The sequence below is a fragment of the Echeneis naucrates genome, chromosome 6 (genome assembly GCF_900963305.1).
Source record: "Echeneis naucrates chromosome 6, fEcheNa1.1, whole genome shotgun sequence".
NCBI classification, from domain to species: domain Eukaryota; kingdom Metazoa; phylum Chordata; class Actinopteri; order Carangiformes; family Echeneidae; genus Echeneis; species Echeneis naucrates.
The window spans coordinates 19979605-20000540 of record NC_042516.1 but is presented as its reverse complement, the minus strand read 5'-3'; the positions used below and the strand labels follow the sequence as shown (position 1 = coordinate 20000540).

Genomic DNA, 20936 nt, shown 5'->3' with positions numbered 1-20936 from the left:
GATTTGTTTTGGATTTATTTTTCTTATTTTATCTTTTCACATCCAAAACAAACAGACCCAGTGATTAAATGTCCTTCTGTTCATAACAAATGGAAAAAACAGATTAGACCCTGCAGGAACACACAACGGAGAAACCTCGAGTTAAAAATCTGTAATTCAAAGATGCCCTTCGGCTGACGGGAGCTGAGCTGCCCGTCACTGGGCTGACCTCTGTCTCACATAAATTAAGATCCTAATATTACAACAAAGCCCTTCATCCAGCTAAAATACAAGAAACAACTGAAGAGTAGAACCTGAAAAACGTGGCTTAAATATGGATTGTCCATTTTCAGCTCCTGGCAGGAAACCACAAAAGGAAGGATGACATCATTGACTGGCAAAGAAGGGAAACCAAACAGCACATCGCTGTCTAACAAGATGGAACAAACAATATGAATTAGCCCCCAGAAAAGACCTTTGGCGAGGGAAGACGTAGCCCTGAATCCAAGTAAAGCCAGCTTTGACATATTTTTGTAGATGCCAGAGAAAATGATGTTAACGGTAATCAGCATAACATCTGAGTGGACGACGGTTCGGTTCATTTTCCCGAATCAGGAGAACTTTAACATGAAGCAACGAGCAGACGATTTTGGAAATGTAAAGTTCAACGTTTGTGCTCTGATGCAAACTGCAGAAATGTGCCGTCACTCTTTTATTTGCTGTGATGGATTATCTCTAATGGGAGCGTCTTTAAAAATGAAATAGCTCCAAAGACTTCATGCTGAGCGGAGCTGAACAGGTGTGAAGTCCACGTAGCAAAACCAATTTAAAGACATCACATCAGAAAAACTGTTCTTCTAAAAGTTTTTTTTTTTTTTAAAGAATCAAACAAAATTCAGCATTTTAAGTTTGACAGCTGGATTTCATCAACATTTTACTTTTTACTTGCTTGAGCAACTCCATTTCACACGTCCTCATTCTTTACCTCCATATTTCAGAAAATCACACTTTTTATTTTAAAGCTTTGGTTACAGAGTCTTTGCTGATTCAGATCTTTCATACACAACAAATCCATCATGATATAGTTTACGTTCACTCTTATAACAACTCAACAGTAAAGCTGAAATTAGCTGTACTTCTAAAATCTTCGTAAAAACGTTTTAAGTGATTGGTAAAGTACTGCGTTACTTTTAATGTGATGTAGATATATAGAGCATATATGTTATTCTGAAATCACCAATTCTCCTGTACATAAGGTCGTATTATTCAAATCAACACACTGACGGTAAAGTTTAGATTCAGGCATCCTTTCTCTCTCGTCACATCATCCAGTAGCTGTATAATGAAAGCTGATGAGGGCGACATACATGAATCATAACGGTTATAGAGGAAAGCAGGTGAATACGAAGAATAGCTCTAACATATTACATCAAATAGAAAAAAAATGTTTCCACATAAGTGGTAACAGCAATCAACAATGTAGGACGAAGAAAGCAAAGCATGAGAGTACGGAAAACAAAGAAAGGGAATTTAAAATAAAATTTTTTATCATCCGCCACCTAATACTGTATCACTGATAACGCATATTAAATCTACACAGCCACTAAATGTTTGGATATATCGGTGAGAAAGTTATCATCGAGCAAGGTCACTGCTGACATAAAAATGCTAAGAGCAAAACATAAATCTGACTGGAGGTGACAGCGATTGGGTGAAAGGCTGTTTGAACAAAGCCAACCAGTCCAATGGGACAATTTGAAAGCGGGCTCTCCCCTGTGCATCGCGCTGAGATGAGCATTTACATGAAATACGACACTGTATCCCACGTCCAAACCGAAATAGGTTCACCCTGGCACCCCTCGTGTTATGAAAACCAAATCAAAGGCTGATCTGAAGTCGCAGGAGGCGGTGCGAACCACATGAACGCTTGGTGGCATCGCGTGAGAGGATTTACCTTCACTGAAGAAGAGTAAAACACACAGTTTAAAAATGCATTCTGTCTGAGGAGTGAAACCTTTTCATCTTTCTCGAAGCCTCTCGCTGCCCTGCAACCATCCCTCCTTCCCCGTCTCTCATCCATTTTCCAGCTTTCTGATCCCCTTGAAAGAGGAGCAGGAGACCCAGCAGCTCCAGGGTGCAAAACACAAGAAGTAAATTAGAGAGAGAGAGAGAGAGAGAGAGAGAGTGAAAAGAAACAGAGTGCCTCTTGAGCCGCCAACAGAGGAAAGCTTAGGAAGAGATGAGAGCAGCTGAATGCAAACAGTCTGATGAATAAAGTGAGAGAATTGCTTTTAATTAAATTCTTTTCTTTTTTTTTTTTTTATTTAGACAAAATAATTAACTACTATTGGAAAAAGCAAAGGTAGTGAGTCCAACAAGTCCATTTAGAGAAGTGAACCAAATATTACCATGCGACTTTAATCGTCCTCACATCCACCAAGTCAGTCCATCTCTTTTAATACTTAACATCAATAAAACCAAACCACAAATTCATATTTGTCAGATGTAAACAACACACAGAAATCCATCACTTTACCACTTATGGTATTCAATAAAATAAAAAAAGGAGAACCCCCCCCCCCCTCCTCATCTTACAATTCATTTTTAGAATTTAGTTGCCCTGATTTTTGCTCTTGATGGCTGCATCCTTCAAAAACAGGCAACTATCACCTGACTTTGGGCTGGTCTCATAACCGTCTGCCCGCTTACACAAGTCAGCGTCTTATCAGCGCTGCTGGCAGTCAGGACAGGGCGATAACTCATTTCCAGACAGAGCCTGAGGTAGCTGAGGTAAGCAGGAGCAAACTGCAGCACAGGAAACCAAGAAATTCAAACAAGCCCTGAATCAGAGAGTGTTCTTCATACAAAGAGCCGAAGAGACTGAGAAGCTGATGATGATAAGCCCAAAATACATGCTAATAATAAATCTAAACCTTTTTTTTTTCCCCCTAGCTTGGCCGAAAGGCAAAGACATCAGTGGTGAAAATTAGACCAGGACTGAAAGTGTTCCATGAATTATCAGTATAAAATCATTAATAAACTGTTATTTATTGCTTTTCTGAGAAATATTGTGAATGTGTAAAAGAAAAACAAGTATATGGCTTTCTGCACGGCGTCTCCCTCAGGATGTGGAGTCTGAGTGTGTCTGCACACACACCTTAATGTACACACAGCAGCATATTGTTCAGGGGACAACGGAGTAGGGTTGGTAGGGCAGAATCTTTTGTCGTTCATTGATTGCGAAAATCCATGTGGGTTTGACAAAGTTCAGATTGCTGTTCTCCATCAGCGCCTGGGATAAAAGGGAGGATGAGAGTGAGAGAAAGAGAGAGGTCATCAAGTGTTGTTGTTGCATTTCAAATGGGCTCAGAGGAGAAGATATAAATCCTCTGACAAACTGTCCAAACAAAACAGGTAGATTAGATGCAAACAACCGCTGCCTTTGTTTGTTTCTACAATATAATAAGTGCTTTCTGTTAAAGATTAAAAAAAAATAAATAAATAAAAAAAAAAAGCCCAACAAATCTCAGTTCAGTCTGTCAACATTTTTTCTATTTCCATTTCCAACTTTTTGAAAATAGATATTTTATTTATGCCATTTGTGTAACTGAGCAGCACTCAAAGCTGCCTGGAAAAATAATCCTCATGCAATAGCCTCGTCTTTGGGAACATGCGAGTCGTGCCATACTGACGGTGCACATAAAACGAGAGGAGACGTAATTTTTTTGGCAGCGTCTGACAAAGCAACAATGATGTAACGCCAAAGGGAGAAAGAAGAGACGACTCAACTCACATCTTCAAAGGAGTCATGCCATCCTTCACTGGTCACCACAAACTGCACATTCTCTGTCATGTAGTCCTCGATCACTCTGGAGCAGAGACAACAGACCGACTTAAACACAGCCATGATACGTTTTTCCACTGAGAATCCATCCGACCGATTCAAGTTGTAGCAGATTACTTTGACAAGTTTCCCTCACCCATTAAAGGCGACGATGTATCGCAAAAGTAGGCGTCTCTCATTGTTTGGGAATTTACCGTAGAGGAAAAAGTGCTTTCCATTCAGGAAGTCTGAAGGAGATAAGAGAAAGGGAACAAAGATCAATTGCAGACTACACAACAGGAGTAAAAGGAGTAATTATAAGTCCTCTTCGATAAAGAGAGAAAGGAAACCGACAACATAATGCGAGCGGTGTTCCTGAATGGCAGAAAGGCACCCAATCACTTTCTGTCAGTCTTTTGATAACCCATGATGAGGGGAGGACATCTTTTTCCTGTCATTGAGAGAATAACGGACAAAGGAGAGAGAAGGGCCTGGACACAAGAACAAAAAGAGACTTACCTGGTAGCTCGGGGATAGGATGATCCTCTTCAGCCTCAGCATCAGTGTTTTCATCAGTCGACCCGCCGTATGGATCCTCCTCCTTCACCATCTTCTCTTGAGCCGCAGCTTTCTTCTGTCTGTTCTCGTTCTCCACTCTTTCTCACACACACACACATTTTTTTTTTAAACACTTCATGATACCTGCTTCCTAAAAAAGGAAATATCCCAAAAATATTTTTTTTTTCCTCTCTTATCTGAGCACAACTATAATAATGGTCACAGACAGAATGGCATGGCCTCACAGGAGTCCTATTTCTGATTATATGAATTTAATATGAAAAAAAAAAACAAAGATTTCTCTCCTATTGTAATTCCTCTCCTGAGTACTGAGTGAGTGACAAATAACTAAGGCTGAATGGAAACTAAACTTTTGTTTGATTACATTCATTATATAAAAGGATATTTTTATATCAGTCATGATACAAAAAAAAATAAAAATGTATGCATGTATCTTTGGACGGTTCACTCAAGAGACTGAGAAAGAGGAGTGAAAATTGGTACGAACAAACTTACATGACTTACTAGAGTCTATTTGTATAATGCTGTATAATGTGTAATGACATATCTTATGATGATTAATTAAGTTGATTTACAGAGGTAAAGTGGAATTGCAGATCTTACAATGACTCCAGGATCATTTCGTGACTGCAGCAACAACACTGCAGAGATGATGTCAATGACCACGAAGGACAAATTTGCCCACATCAATATCTCAAGGTGCTCTATTGACATAATTCGTTCCGTTTACCTCTGCAGTTCGTCCTCCGTGTCCACAGCAGATTCATCATCACCACCTCCTATGAAATGAATTGTTAATATGTCAATAGAACAGAATTTAACCAGAAAACTGACATATTTGATTTATTGTAACACTGGAAAGGACCCAGCTTAAAATTAAACAAGTTTATAACCATGAAATGTGCTCACTGAGAACACAAGGCTGTATCTCAGTCCCTTAAATTAACGTCATTGAACTGCCTGAACTCTTATAACAAATGCTCTATGACAATCAAACGTGAAATTATTAAACCAGCGTTAAAATTTTGGTCAGGCGTAGGAAACCTTTTAATCTTAATATCACGTTCTCTACGAGACGTTTAATTTTATGAGGAGGAATTCTAGGTGAATTTCTATGCATGCGTGCATCAGCAGTTCAAAGAGTTTGTTGACACCACTTCCCATTACAATACAATCAGGCGCTGTTTCTGGGGAAAACAGTCCTTTCGCAACATCCATCTCTGCCTAAATGCTAATAACACCAAATCTATCGCTTTTAGTTGGAAATACGATGCCTCCAGCCTTCCCAAGATCTATTGTGCTGACGGCCTGGATTTGGACTACATCAGTTCCCACAAATACTGAGGCATCTGGTTGGAGTGATCTCTAACACTTTAATAACCTTCAGACCAAAGTCAGACTAGCTTTTCTCTTCCGCAACAAAGCTTCTTTGACTCATGCTTCCAAGCAGAAACCTCGTCAAGATGACAATACTCCTGATTCTGGACTACGGTGATCTCATCTATAAAACGGAGCCAAGCTCTGCCGTCAAAAAAAACTGGACACTCTTCATCACTCAGCCATCCGCTTTGTCACGAATGTACCATTGTGATCGCTACAAACCGGTGGCCTGGCCCTCCCTTCATACCTGCGGCGGCTGCATCATTTGTTTCACTTTGCTGAGAAAGACGCCACCCTATCCGTCAGCTCTTCTTCACTTTGTCCCTACTTATCATCGCACTCGGTCAAGTTCATCAAGTCCATCAAGCTCAGCATCCCCAGTACTTCCACTATTTTTGGCCGCAGCTCCTTTTGCTTTGCAACAGCAAAAGATTGGAACGCTTTACAAAACAGCCTCAAGCTTTCGTCTTTGACTTCTTCTTCAAGCTTTAACTCAACAGATCATAACTGACTTTCATACCCACACACATTCTCTCCTTTACTTCATACCATTCCTACATCCTCACACATACCCACTACTTCCTCCTTCTTTGCTGCCATTGCTCGCTCACTTGTCTTTCTTCTTACTCCAATTTATCCTTTTATTTTATTTTTTAAACATGCTTGCCTGTGTTTTTCTTTGTCCTCTGTTTTGCGTGCTGGGTTTGTTTTTATGTCTATATCGCTGCAGACCACTCACACACCAGACGCAAACTGTTCAGATTCCTTCCCTCTGGTCGCCAAAACCACCAGACTAAAAAACACTTTCTTCCCCCGGGCTGTCTCCCAGACCTCCCCATAGGCCAACTGACAACCTCATGAACACTTGCACATTACTGCACTATTGTATCATATCCCACTTTAAATATTTCTAATTTCTATGTATATATATTTCCTTTTTTATTTTTCATTTCCTATTTGTCTTTCCTTTGTTCAAGATTGAAACATCAAAGCCAAATTCCTAGTATGTTTACACATACCTAGCAATAAAACTATTTCTGATTTTTGATTGTGATTATATGTATTGTTTTCCTACAGGGGTCTCTTGTCCTGGCCATGTTTGTAAATGTGAATTACTTCTCATACATTCTACCTGGTAGAATAAAGGTCAATAATAATAAAACAGGAAGTCCTAAAAAAATGCAGTCTCTCTAAACCTGTTTGGTGGCTCACCGGCACTTTACTTCTGGCCTCCCATTAACATAGAAATGAGAATCATGCACAAGTCCTTTCATACTGATTATATCCCTCCTCCATTCCAGCATCTCCCCCGAACCATAGCTCCCAGCACGTATGTTGTTCTTGTTGTTTGCGTGGTGGCGTTGTCAGCTCATCCACTTCCTGCGTCATAAGGATGATCCCTTTTGTCCGATCCCTGGGCTCTCATATTGTTCTCTATCCCTCCTCAATTCATTTAGTCCTCTTCACCTCCTGTGCTACGCTCCCTGCCTCTTTAGTTATTTGAGCTATTAGAATGAATCGCCCTCCCCAGTTCACAGCCAGTTCAGCTCTTGAGTCTGTGCAATCCACACATGACTGACTTATTGTGTTTCCTGTCTTTTTCAATGGGGGAAAAAAAAAAAAAAAAAAAAAAAAAAAAAAAAAAATATATATATATATATATATATATATATATATAGCACAACTATTTTAGAAGAGTCAATAAGAGCAGCAAGTAATTCATAAAAATATATGGGCTTCTGGTGCCATGCCAAGGGGACCTTTGTTGTCTCTTATCTATTTCATATCTCTCTCTCTCTCTCTCAAAGTGTTGACATATTCTGATTTTTTTATGCTGCAAGAGGCTTTATATTTTGGTGTAAGCTGCTACAATATAATTAAAATCTTGTCATAGTTTTAGAAGAAATTGTTGTGCAAATGGATCACTTTAAGCTAATTTCAGCTCAGCCTTACATTTAGTTCTGCAACATTGTGCCCTTTGGGTCACAACATGTAAAAATATTCATTTTTAGCAGTTGTAATTTAGCCACGTTCACCATCTTACTTAGGTACGTCGGTATCCTAATGTTTGCAATTTTTTTTTCAGTGCTGCTGATAGGAATTTATTAATGTGAATCTTTGACCTGGGGGGGGGAATTTAGATCAAAAGAGTAAAACTTTTGTAGGGAAACATTTGCAGCAAAATTTCATGTCACCAACCAAATTTGTTCTGATTCATAGTCACACATTTCTGCACTGGATGTTGTTGTAAATGTTTTGGTGACTGTTGCGATATTTTAGTCTGCACCAAAGGCCCTGACAAACCTACCAAAAGCCCACTTGGGAACGAAGAAAAAATAAAAAATAAAATAAAAATAAAAATTAAATAAATAAATCCAAATAAAAGCTAAGGAGTCTTAATCCTCCTACACTAAAGGGACTATACTGTGAAAAACACAGGTGGTGTCCTATTTTCTGAAATGGAAGTTTAGCCACAATTAAGGGAAGTCCATTATCAGACTTAATTAGCAAAAAGAGTGTTTGCATTCAGACTTAAAGGAAACCTATAGTTGAGCAGCAGCACAATGTCATTAATATCCACCATAACATGTTGTCTGAGGGTCAGCGTTCCTGATGCAGTGCTGATGAGATCATCATAGTGACGGCAACGTTTCTTGGACAGGATACACGACATATCTAGTTTTTTGGGAAAGTTGCCAGAGTCCCATCTGCCATGGACGCCAATTTGATCACAAGGGAGGCCAGCACACAATGCTAGTTGCCCATGCAATACCAAAGGGAAATTACCAGGCCAACAACATGCCAGATTCACCAATTACCTTTGCCACGTAACTCCACGCTTGACTTCTCAGAGGAAAAGGTGATTCCCCCTCTGTAATAATCAACCTTTCTTATAATGTTGGATCCTGAATGCAGAACAGTGTTTCTTGGACAGTTGCATTGGGAATTGATTGTTGGAACATGTGCATGAATGTGATGGCTTGTTGCTTGAATCACAAGCATTTCGGTGAAGTAACCCAAAGAGTGAGCGAGACAAATCTCCACTGAAACCTTCAGTGCACACGTGAGTTGTGTAATCCAAACAATTAAGTTTTCTCCCCTTTTATCTGTTTTTTTTTTTGTAGAGGACCATTTACTGTATCAGTTCTGTAACCAGCTTTGGCTCTGATTTGTATATCAGCTTCTATATAGATTTTATATACAACACGCTAAAAGTCTGTGCCACGTATAAGTTCATTTAAAACTGTACTCTACTGAAAATGCTGTGCTACACAGATCCAAAACATTTCCTTTCCATTATCACTGAGTGCCTGTTCGACTCTTCCTTATTCTTTATTTCCTTCATTTCATCTTACGGGCTCAATGTGCTGACAGCCCACTTCTTCTCACATCATTACATCCTGCCTGTCTGCCTGTCAGCTCAATGCCCATCAAAAATTAAAATCTAAGACCTTGTAAAGATGTCATCTTTTAGAACGAGTATGTGCTTTCTTACTTTTATCCCGCCAGCAGTGTCTGCACGTAAGAGCAATGTTGAGTCATTAGAAGTGGCACTGCTGATGTCTACCTAGCCTCAAATGAGACATTACACTTATTTCACAGTGTGCCTTCTATTGAAGTAGTTTCATACAAACCTGGTTCATCCACATCAGTGGAGCCGCCATATTCATCATCATCATCATCATCATCTTCATTCTTCTTCTCTGGTGTCTTTTTGGGTGCGACTTGTTTTTCCCGCTTCTGTGGAGTCTGAACATATAGAGCATGGACAGAATCTTATGTGACTGACATTTTAATGTTGGACAAACGATTTTTCATTATATTACCATTATCTTTAATATAAAAAAAACTCATATACCTTTGTGTTCATTTCCTCCTCACTCTGGTCGTCCACTTCCATTTCGCTCTCAGAACTCGATTCCGGTCCATCCATCAAATACCTGGAGGACGACAAGGAAAGAGGAAATGGATCAACAAAATGTGTCAGCATGATTTAAGACCAGAGGGAAAATGATGCCTGCATAATGCATCTTGCTCCCAATCAGTTTTACTTTAACGTTTAAAACTGCAGGGGGCCTTTTTTCATGAAATATTGGAAAGTGAAGGTTAATATGTTTTTCCACTGGGCTGACCTGATGTTTTAAACATTATCACCGCCTGTATGTATATTGAACACTCCGAAGTTTGTATTCTATGAGACAGGTCTAATATAATGCAGAGGGAGGGAAACGCCTTTAAGACGGCAGCAGACCTACATTCATGTGGGCAGAGCCAGCACGGTGCGGTGCATAATGCTGATGTTGTTGTGTTACGAATCACGCCTCCTCTAAAAACATTCACACTGGTGTAGTAATTTGCTGACTGTGTGGTTCAGGATAAACAGGCAAAGCGGCATAACGAGCAGGTCTTCCTAATGGTGATATAGCATAATCTCTGCCCCTTTTTTTTCTTCAGCAACTCAAAATATTGCCACCGGCCTTTCTTGAGAGGTGCAGCAATGTTGAGACAGGAGGAAAGCCGAGTTGCCACTTCAGAACACAAAGTCTTATATTGTAAGACCACTGTGTTTCCCACAGAACTCAATTGAGGAAGAAATTCACAAGTTCAGGATGCAAAACTTTTTCTGTCAAACATTATCCCCCAGCCCAACCCTTTTTCTTAGTGTGTCCAAGCCTCTCTTAAGCAAAAAATTAGCTTCCAGGAAAGTGTATTTTTCCTCCTTTATTTTTTATGTGGTATCTGAAATTAAGGCACTCTGTTATCTCAACACCAGAGAAACAAGTATGATCTGCTCTGCTTCAAATGAAAAGGTACAACAAAAGTATACTAAAAGATAAAATGTTGTTGTATTAATTGTTTATGCAGTTAAGTGAAGTTTTTGTGTTTTTCAGGTTTAGGTTTGTCTGTGACCAACTTTGTCTATTCAAGCGAAGACATGACGATATCAATTTCTCTTTATCGATGCATCTATTGATTCTTCTTTGCTTAATTGTTTCATCTTCCTGCCAGAGCCTAAGGGAACCATTTTCTTACTGTTAATAAATACTGGTTTCATGCTTCACTATATTAAGGAAATATCTACTATCAGCTTCAACTTTTCTGGGATTTTGTGCGATTAAGTTTTATGTATTGTAGATCCTTTATTGTGGTTGATTGCGCTGATATTGACGCCATCACACCAATCCTCTTGGGACGTTGACACAGAACCTCTGTTTTAATGAGAAACTTGTTTACTTCAGTTCAGTTCAGTCAGTTCTATTGTAATGGGATATTCAAGAGCAGGCTGAATGTTTTCCGCCATCCCCTCTTTCTAGCCATCTCTGAATCATCACAGATTAGATAATGTCTAACCCAAAAGCATTTGAGGCGCTTAGCTCATGTCACAGTCTCAATAAAATATAGCCTACACAATGCATGACAGGAGCTCAGTGAAGCTTTGCATTTGCCTCCAGATGCTCGATGACAGAGTGTTTGTGTGCGTGATTGGACAACAGTTTGAGAGTGCGTGTGTGCTTATTTGCTGGGTACTTGTCATCATCAAAGTAAGTGGACCCTTTAATTACCCATAGCAGATGCAGCTTTTAAATAAAGGATACATCATCAAAGCCGCACACTCCATGTGCTGCACAATAGCAGAGGTGGGCAGGGGAATGGATTATTCTGACAACAAGAGAGGGGGATGCAGTGGCGGGAGGACGGGGGCAAGGGACCTTGGGGACCATCAGAAAGGCGGTCATGAGGGGGAATGATGACACGGGCTGCAGTGAACTTCTCAATACAAAGCACTGTTTTTGAGAATTTATAAGTAAGGATGAGACTTCATAAAACCACAGCAGTGTTTCACCAACCCTCTTCAGAAATACTTTCCACATGACTCCCTCAATCCCTTTGCAAAGCTCATATTCTCATACTGCGACTATCTAGAATAATCCCATAAAAACAAACCTCAAATTGATTTTCACACACTAAGTCTTATCTGCAAATGTAACCTGCTGAAGCTGGCTGATAATCATCTCTTTGAAATTGCAGTCACATCCAAAAACTAATCATAACCAAAGAAAAACACACTAATGTTGTGGATTTTTAACTGAACTAAGTTTGGAACCTCACGATTATTACCGCTACTTTTAGTTACAAACACAGATGGCATCCTAAAAAAAAAAATAATAATAATAAAAATAAAAAATAAATAAAAAAATCACAACAGTCTGAAACTCAAATATATAGCAACAATATAATGCAATTTTTTTTAAATATGGGAATCTAGAACAGGGTTTTTTTGGGTTGGTATTTTCATCTGAAAAATGTATGAAAAGATTCATCAATCAGGAGAGATTGCGATATTTTTCTGAAAAATTTGCAGGTAATTTTACATGACAGTGTCAAGGTAGATTGTTTTCATTTATTTTTTTCCTCCCTATTAAAAAGGCACAATAAAGATCTACAAGGACAGTAGTAATGATTCTGTGACACTTCCTAAGCATTAATAGTCCAGAATGAAGAAAATGTCATTTTTCATTTTCACCAAAACAGCTGACAGAGAGGCGGAGCAAAGAAAATATGCTCAAGGTCCATGAAAATGCTTTGAACATGGCATGTAAGCCAGTGAAGGATTGATAAGTAGAGTCACAAGCACATTTGAACTATGCACTGGCACATCAAGGCAGTCCAGAAGGTGCCGATATGAAATTAGATTGAAAGAATCTAAGACATCTGAGATGTGACCAGTCTCCAGGGCTCATGACCACCATCAATCATCTCTGCAGATTCAAAGTTTTCAAATCTGGCACAGACACACCCTGCAAGACAAATATCTGCAGCTTTCTTTCCTCAGTGTTATTTCATCTCCATTGTTTTAGTTTTTTCAGTTTTCCTGAATGGAAATCATTTCCATTGCATCGTGATAATTACTTTAAGGATAATAACAATTAAGATCATCCTTATCATATTGAGTTCTTAGAAACAGTGGAGCCCCTCTGCTTAATAAATACAGACATGTCCAACTCAGCATCCATCAAGAAGCAAGGCTGCAGCAGGTTGAAGAGCTACAACAAGGTATTGCCACAGTACGTTAAGACACAAGAAATGATATTCCATGATGATGTTCATCATCAGTCAGTTGATGAGGAGATTTTAGTTGCAACTATCACGAGTTTCTTGAAAAAACAAGAAAAAATATTCAGCATAATGATTTCTAATGAAGGGTTATATAGTGAGGGTGATGTGGCTAAGACTTAATAAACAATGTTTTGAATTTTTGCCTGGTTTGTTTCTCTAGCCCCTTCACACAGACTGTTTCCAGATGGGACTGTTGTGCCTTCATTCCCTGTCATCACTTCATATTATAAAAGCTACAAAACCCTGAAAAGGCAAGAACTGTCAGTCTATCTGTAAGCCAGCAGGAGAGGGAAGTGGATGTGTGTCGATGTAAAAGGAAAAGCCCAGAATGGTAGGACAGATGCCAACGTTAAGTACCACATCATTAGATTCTGTTGGCTTCATTTGTTCAGTTTAAATAAAAGAGCCATAATCAGGTGTCCTCTTACCAGCAATATAAGGGATCCTTCTACAGAGCAGGCTCATTAATGTGATTTATTGAGATGGATAGTCAAACTGCTTTTGCTTCTCTAGAAATCAGCAGTTTTAGCAGCTGAAGCAAAGTACAAACAACCAGCTTACTCACAGTCAACACTTTGACAGTTAGTTCAGCAAGCTTTAAACATTAAGAGCGTGGCAACCTACTTGAAAATTGCTTCATCATCAAGCCAAACAAAATCATTACTGAAGCAATGAGCAGTATGACAGTTTCTTATATGATGAAAACCAGTACAGGACTATTCCATTTAACGTGAACTTTCTGTTGCTCGAGATAAGTGTTCAGTTCTGCATTATTCAGAAGACACAGGTTCATGAGGAGCAATGACAGAAGGCAACTTGACGTTGCAAAACCTCCCCCTGTAAAGATGCATATAATTAGAGAACTGATGGAGCTGCCTAGGGTGGAGCTGTGATCACAGCAGGCTTTGGTCGCTCAAGGTTACAATGTTCTCAGTGGCAAGTGGGCATCACTGCTATGAGAGATGTATTTTTGGACGCTTCAATCAGTTTGAGTGCTCTGCTGTGTGCAGACTGGGCAATGTACAGGTCCAGATGTGGCTTAAGTGAAATATTAATCAGAGGTGGACTCGTACAGCGGACACATGTTCAATGCTAAAACCAACCCGTCACCCTGGGGACATGTCCTCTAACAAGACACTGAATGCCATCCAGCTGTCATGCAGCTGTTTGCGCCGGTGTGTTTTGCATTTCTTCCTCGCTTACCGTTTGTAGGAGATCTTCTGCCTCTGCTTATGACAGTCCATCACCCATTCCTTACGTACAATGATGCCCCCTGCTGATTTCACCTGGCTGTACTTGGGGGTGTTAGCGAAGGCACAGCTGCAGATTGATGAGTTGAAACAGAAATAGGGAAACACACACAAAAAAGGTTACATCATTAAAGAGACTCTATCAAGGGTAATAGTCTGCTTAGACAGCAGAGATGAAGATGCAATTAAACTAAATCATTGAGAGTACTAACACAGCTGTGCCACAGTCCTCTGTGTTTCAATGATAAACATGAACTACAGATAAAAAGAACACTTATGACAGCATATTGCTTTAACAAGACCAAAATTACTTACTATGATATTTATCACTTTAGTAACACAACTTAAACATCATCACGCCCCAATCGTGACCATAATATTTCAATTTAAAAGCTCTTTATGCTGAAAAACCTGCCAAAATCTGACTTTATCCTCTTTTCTTCCTGCCCAACTATCTTTGATCTTATCACCTCCCCTCTGCAGTTCCACATATTGATCCTCTGAGCTGTCCGCAGCCATTTTCCATTTGCTCCCCAGTTATCTCCTCACATACTCTTTGGGCCAGCTGTCCTCAGTTTATTAAACACTGCAGAGTGCAGAGTCCCTTGCGGCAACAACTGTGGTGAGAATATAAAATCTGGTTTTGTTGAAGCTTGTGTATTAAAAAACAAAAGGAGCACAGACAAATACACTGATAAGCAACACTGCCAATGAAATCACATCAGATTATGTGTGGACTAATGTGCTTTTGCCTGAACTGATACCACTGTCATGGTTGTCCTGTCAAAATGAGCAGCCAAACAACTCAACTGATGAAGACATCAGATGTGACTTATTTATTTGTGACTTTTGCAGAAGATGCACGCAGGATTTTTGTTACCTTTGTACATTCCCAAAATCTGGAGATATTTTCATTGATGCCATTGAAGTAATGCATCCATAAATGAAGATAAATGCTCCAGTTTTTCATTTCCACATATGCCCCTTTTCCATTTCAGCCAGATACTCACATAAGATGTGTGGAGTCGGGCGTCCAGTCAGGCCGGTACTTGGCTCCCATGTCCAGAGCCTTTTCCCTCAGGTCCCCTCTAAATGGATTTTGGAATCCACTCAAGACAAACACCACCCCCTCCATTATCCGGTTGAATGGTACCTGCTGGGCTCCCTCCGATTTTGCTTTGTGTTGTTTGGGTTTAGGTTCGGATTTGGACTGATTCCCTCTCCTCTTGTCAGCAGACTTCTGAGCAACAGAAACTAGAGAGACAATCACAGTCAAGGTAGATTTCAGTGTGAGAATGACCTGTATGCAAAGGTTCAGACACAAAATTAGGCATCACCTTTTGCAGCACTGGGGCTGGGTGTGCTGCTTGGGCTCGGCTTGTGTTTTGGGGTCACAGCTTTGGCCTCAGGTGAACCCACTGGGCTGGCTTTCTTTGAAGGAGGAGGGCCAAGTGCAGATTGACGCTCTTTACTGAACTCAAATTTTCTTTTTGTTGGCAGCTGTGAAGAAACAATTTGTTTATTTATACCAGTGGAATGACAAAATGTGAAGCTGTATACCTAAAACCAGTGTGTTGGAGCTGATGCTGTTGGATGGTGTCAATATGAGAATTCAATAGGCAAAAACAGTATTTCTGTGGATTTCTAAATTATTATAGCTTGAGATGAGGGTTTGAAAGCAATTACAGTACAAAATTGGAAACAGAAATGCAATCACATGGATATCTGTTGAGAATACTTTCCTATGCATTGGCATGTATTGTGCAGCTAACCCAAATAGATCTTACTTTTTCTTTTCAATAGTCAAAGTGGCATGAAGCCCATATTGAAGGTGTCATTTTCCTGCATCTGCGGCTCCTCCATCCTTCTGAGCAGGATTTAAGTTAAAGCAAGCAGTTTTTTGCATCCAGAAATTGAACGTTTTAAGTATTTCTATAAAGTTGATGAAAACTAATAATTTCTAATAATAATCGCTGCTGCATACACAATTTCAATTCAATAAATTGGATTTTACAATTACGAAAGGTATTTTCAAAAAGAGAGATAAGCTTAAACACAAGCCCACATTTTTAGCTACACAACAAAATCAATTGGTGTTTGGTTCATGTGCGGGCATGTCCAAATGCACCTCCACTCTTGGTTCATGCTGCTGGCTGAGATGAATTATTAATTGGAGGACAGGAGGATAAATACGTTTGGTCTTATCCAGTGACATCACTGGTCTCATTGCACTGAAACAGCTGTGCCAGTCACAGTGATGCATGACAACAGCAGCTCCACAAATGGAAAAAAGCCTCACCAGGAAATCTAGCTGTTGGCTTGGATGGTCAGAGCAGCCCAACGTGAACCCAGAGCTCAGCCCAGCTCATCTCTGCAGCCAGAGGCAGATGGTGTAGGTTTTTTTACTGAACTTTTACAACTGTAATTGAAATTAGGCTGCTCCTATTTCCGCATTAATCTGATGCCTTCCATGTAATCTTTTCAGCAGCTGTTGCGCTGTAATGAATTAATTGCACAAAAAGAATAGAAAGAAATTGATAAATGAAATGCTACTTCTCCTACAAAGAAAGCTTGAAAGGAGACAGGATCTCTCACTTAATCAAAGGAATAAGTAGTGCTTCTTTGCAGAGGTCTAGGGTCATTTGCATGTGACGTGAAGTCGACACAGTGGGCAACTATGTGTACTGGTCTTGTAGTGTGACGCAGCACTTTTGAAATCTGATTTTGCAGTTATCAAACAGTAACTGTTTGACTGTTTAACATGGTGCCTTCAGAGGGCTGTAGATTTTATTAGCTGAAGATTAACCTTTTTCTAGATTATTAAATTGCTGTGAAGCATCAGAATAACTAACTACTAATTTCTAAGTAAATGCAGACAGCTTTGCTGTAAAAGCCTCTAAAGGCTGTGGAGCCATTAGTTAAAAATGTTGATAAGTATCAGAAGGGTTACTCCATTATTTCTGCACACATGCTCTGTGTATTTAGTTGGTTATCATAATAAGAAAATTACCAAAATGGTTGCAGACTGATGTTGCAATAGAAACAGGTGTAGTTCTGAGATAACTCTCAGGTCAAAGTAAAAAAACAAACAACTCACTTTGTACAGCTTTGTTCTAAAGAACAAACCACTGGCGCACGCTAAATGATTATAAATTATTTATAATGTGAAATCTCTGCTGTTAAACAACAGCAGAAAAAAGCTATGATTTTTCATTTAAGTTTTTCAGTGAATTTTTAAAACATCCTGGAATTTCTGGTACCTGGTGAAGTAACTAACTACACAGTAACTAAGAAATCAGCTTGAAATGTATGTAGCCATACATTTTGAACTTTAGGACCAAAGTATTTTGAATTATCAAATAAAAAATAAAAAAATAAATAAAATAATTAAATATTTGACTATTGTGTAAAGGCTAAATTTGATTATTTGAATTAAGATTACATTAAACTGATTTAAGGAATGCTCATTAAGGGAACAGCAGTGATGCTGGCCTTCTGTAAGTGAAGGAAATGATGGTGATGTTTGCTACCTGTGGTGAGGTGGAGGTGGAGGAGGAGGAGGAAGCTTGGCCTGGTGAGTGGGAGGTTCCACCCACCTGCAGGGCAGCAGCAGCGTAACTCAACTTCTCATTCTGTGGAGAGACTAAAAAAAGAGAACCATTCAAACAAAGAGTCATAATAATAAACCATTGTAATCACCTCTTGGCTCTACCCTGGTACACACAGAGGGCTTGAAATAAAACTAACTGCTGCTTTAATGTTTGTTGTTTTATTATTTGGTTAAAAACATCATTTGGAACCATGAATTTGTTGATTTTGATGGACAAAGGCTGTTTTAGGCCATTAATCACACAAATGACAAAATTTGACTAAATTATGTGGTAGGACAAAAGTAAGGGATAACATTTTATACCCAACTGGCTAATGTCTCAATTCTAGCTTTCATTGTTCTTTTGGGCTGCAGCAGATGGTGAATTTAAATAAATGGTTTCACCTTTGAGTGGAGTACTGGTTTTTGTTGCATTGTCCCGACTGAAAAAGAGACTGCCAGGTTGAAGGCTGGGTCCAGACGAAGGAGACTCATCCTTCATCTTGAACTGTCCCAGCTTTGTCAGTTTCTGCGAGGTGAGAAGACAGCAAAGATCGGGGCCAGGACAGGAGGTGGAGAGACTGACTGAGGCGCTTGTTCACTTAATGCAGCAAATGTGCAGCTTTTTTCATGACCTTACACACTGTGCTGTTTGGAACGTAAATAAAGGTACCAGAGAGATGCTCTGCCCGGTCTCACTTCTGGAGCATCAAACAAACTAAAGCATATTTATTATTCCAGAGTATGTGTTTTACCTCAATATCTTTTTTTTTTTTCCCAGTCCGAACAAATTGTCAAAACTCACAATCAGGCAGTTACAGATTATACTGTTAGAGGATACATGGCTATGGGGAAGTGTCTTATGGTGTCCTTATATCTAGACAAATATCTTAAAAGGTTCAGGCTTGTGCATTGGAGCCAAAACGTGGGTATCCAATTAGCTCTAAAACTCGCTTAGGAAATCAATTAAACAGAATTAAAATTAAATTGAATTAAAAGAGAACAATTAATTGTATTACTTACTGGAGAAGCTGTTGGAGGGGGATCATCTTTGTCAGGTGGTGAATGGAACTTAACAAAGGCCAGTCCGTATGCTATGTTCTATCAAATGGAAAGAAAAATTCCTAATAAATTTAATCTAATTTGAAGGAATGGACTTTTGCTCTGTCTTTTTCCAGAAATTACCTTTAAATCTCTAGTTACCCTAATGCAGCCACTCAGCACACTGACAGTGCTTTTATGGAGTACTTATCATGCACTTGCTGTATATTCATAATCCTAATGCAACACTCTTACAGTTCTGTGATGAAATGTATGATTTCACCTCAAAATGCAGATGTTGCACTTGCTAATCATTTGATTTTAAAAAGGATTTGGATAGATGTACTGACTTGCACTCTATAAAATATAATGGAATTTTTTTTTTACTATTGTTTTAAATGGTCTTGTTTTTTACCTTGCTGTATGGCTGGCTACAAACAATTTTCACTCTGTCCCACTTCTCCTGTGCTGTGCTCTTCTGTAACTGGTTGGGCCCAAAGAAACGCACACGGTTCATGTTGGTACCATTGCGGCTCTCCGTTGGGGACATGAAGGAAGACGTGACGAGAAGTACCTAAAAAAAATAAAATAAATAAAGATTGAAATTTAAGAATTGGTAGAGAACGGAGTAATTGCTAGTTAAGATATCCAGGAAGTGAAATATTTAAACTGGGATTGGTTTACATCTACCTCATAGTCCTGCTCTCTGACAGCTGAGGAGTTCCCAACTAACACCTCAATGAAAGCTGAGCCTTCATTTCCGATGTCAATGCTGTGTACTTGCTCCTCCTTATCAAACTGAAGGAAGTTACACAACAGGTCAAAGTAGTGAGTGATTAGTCACTTTCCTCCTGTGATCTGTGTTACAGGTCAGACGGCACAGATTCAAACTATCTGATCAGACTATCACACAGACTATCGTGGCTGAAGTTACATTGTGTGGCAGTGAAATTAAAAACTTCTCTCGACCCATCAGGAGCTGCAGATTTCCTGATTAAAACCAATTTTCACGTGAGAGCAGGAGGGCAAAAACATACCTGAAGGATGACTGATGTCTGCTTCTCTCCAGGTCTTGCTGCTTTCCATTTCCTGTAGGTGTCAGAGCTCAGCAGGTTGTCTGCCTTGTGAGTCTGTTGTGCACGACAAGTGGTGAGTGACCAGGAGGCTCATAAAGCATGAACAATCTCAAAGTGCAAGGGACCTCACTTACAGTGTCCTCTGTGCTGCAAGACACGACGTGCCTGATCTTGATTTCTGGCATGTCGTCGCTGCTGTTTAATTAGCAAGTGTGGAAGTGAATAAAGCCAACCGGGCGCTTGCCTCGCCCCTTTAGTGTGTGTAACCTATATCCGGTGAACAACCCAGAAAATACAAACACGCCCAGCGTCCTCTCTGGGGGAGCAATTTCAAACCCCGAAAAGTAACAAAAACTATTTTATTCCAAACAACAACCAACGCCAGGCTAACGCGTTAGCATGCTAGCAAACAATAGGCAGAGTGAAGTTTCCCCGATGAGCTCGGCGGTTTTAACAAACCCGGAGTGCTGCTGTGAAGGAATCTCTCAGCCGGCCATTAATTCAACACACAGCCGTCCCCTTCGCCTTCACGGCAAAACTCACAAAATGCATATTAATGGTTTAAATTTCAAGACAAATCTGCACGGAGGCGAAATCATTTTCCCACCAAAAGCCTGACGGGTGTCGTGTTGTGACACGTGGCGGCTCCGACCAATCAGCGGTCCCGTCTACTTCTTCTTCTACGGTGTGAGCAGCGCGTCACCGGGGCAACGACGCCACCAGCCGTTAAGAGTCTGCGGTTGCCAGGAGACGGGAACTACACACACTCGCCTAAAGATGATGTGTGTGTCTTTTTGTTTGTCTGTTGTGTGAGTGAATTTCCCTCAGGATAAAAAAAGTAGATATATATATATATATAATATCTATCATATTTATAATTATAATTATAATAATAAATCACATTTCTGTTCCCCAGTCTGGGATGTAAATGAAAAATACAGATGGAGGATGCTGCTCTACCTTGAGCATATCTTGAGCAGCACGGTGGCGTGGTGGTTAGCGCTGCCGCCTGGCAATAAGGAGGTCACGGGTTGTTTGAACTGGGCTACAGCAGGCGTCTGAAGCTGTTTAGTAGACAGATGGAACCACGGAGAGACATG

The 20936-nt window shown here is 39.8% G+C and overlaps 1 protein-coding gene across 1 annotated transcript; it reads right to left on the bottom strand.

Annotated features, from left to right (window-relative positions):
• Positions 1-938: 938 nt before the first annotated feature.
• xrcc1 (X-ray repair complementing defective repair in Chinese hamster cells 1) lies at positions 939-20458 on the bottom strand. Its single transcript, XM_029505324.1, has 17 exons — positions 19971-20458; positions 19798-19890; positions 19451-19558; positions 19176-19334; positions 18743-18820; positions 18125-18248; positions 17661-17773; positions 15468-15630; positions 15141-15384; positions 14084-14200; positions 9621-9702; positions 9397-9511; positions 5112-5160; positions 4322-4458; positions 3960-4050; positions 3773-3848; positions 939-3271 (listed from the first exon to the last, which is right to left on the bottom strand). Exons 1-17 carry the CDS (start codon positions 20019-20021, stop codon positions 3164-3166), a joined length of 1908 nt encoding a protein of 635 aa, XP_029361184.1. The 5' UTR covers positions 20022-20458; the 3' UTR covers positions 939-3163.
• Between the last annotated feature and the right edge of the window lie 478 nt (positions 20459-20936).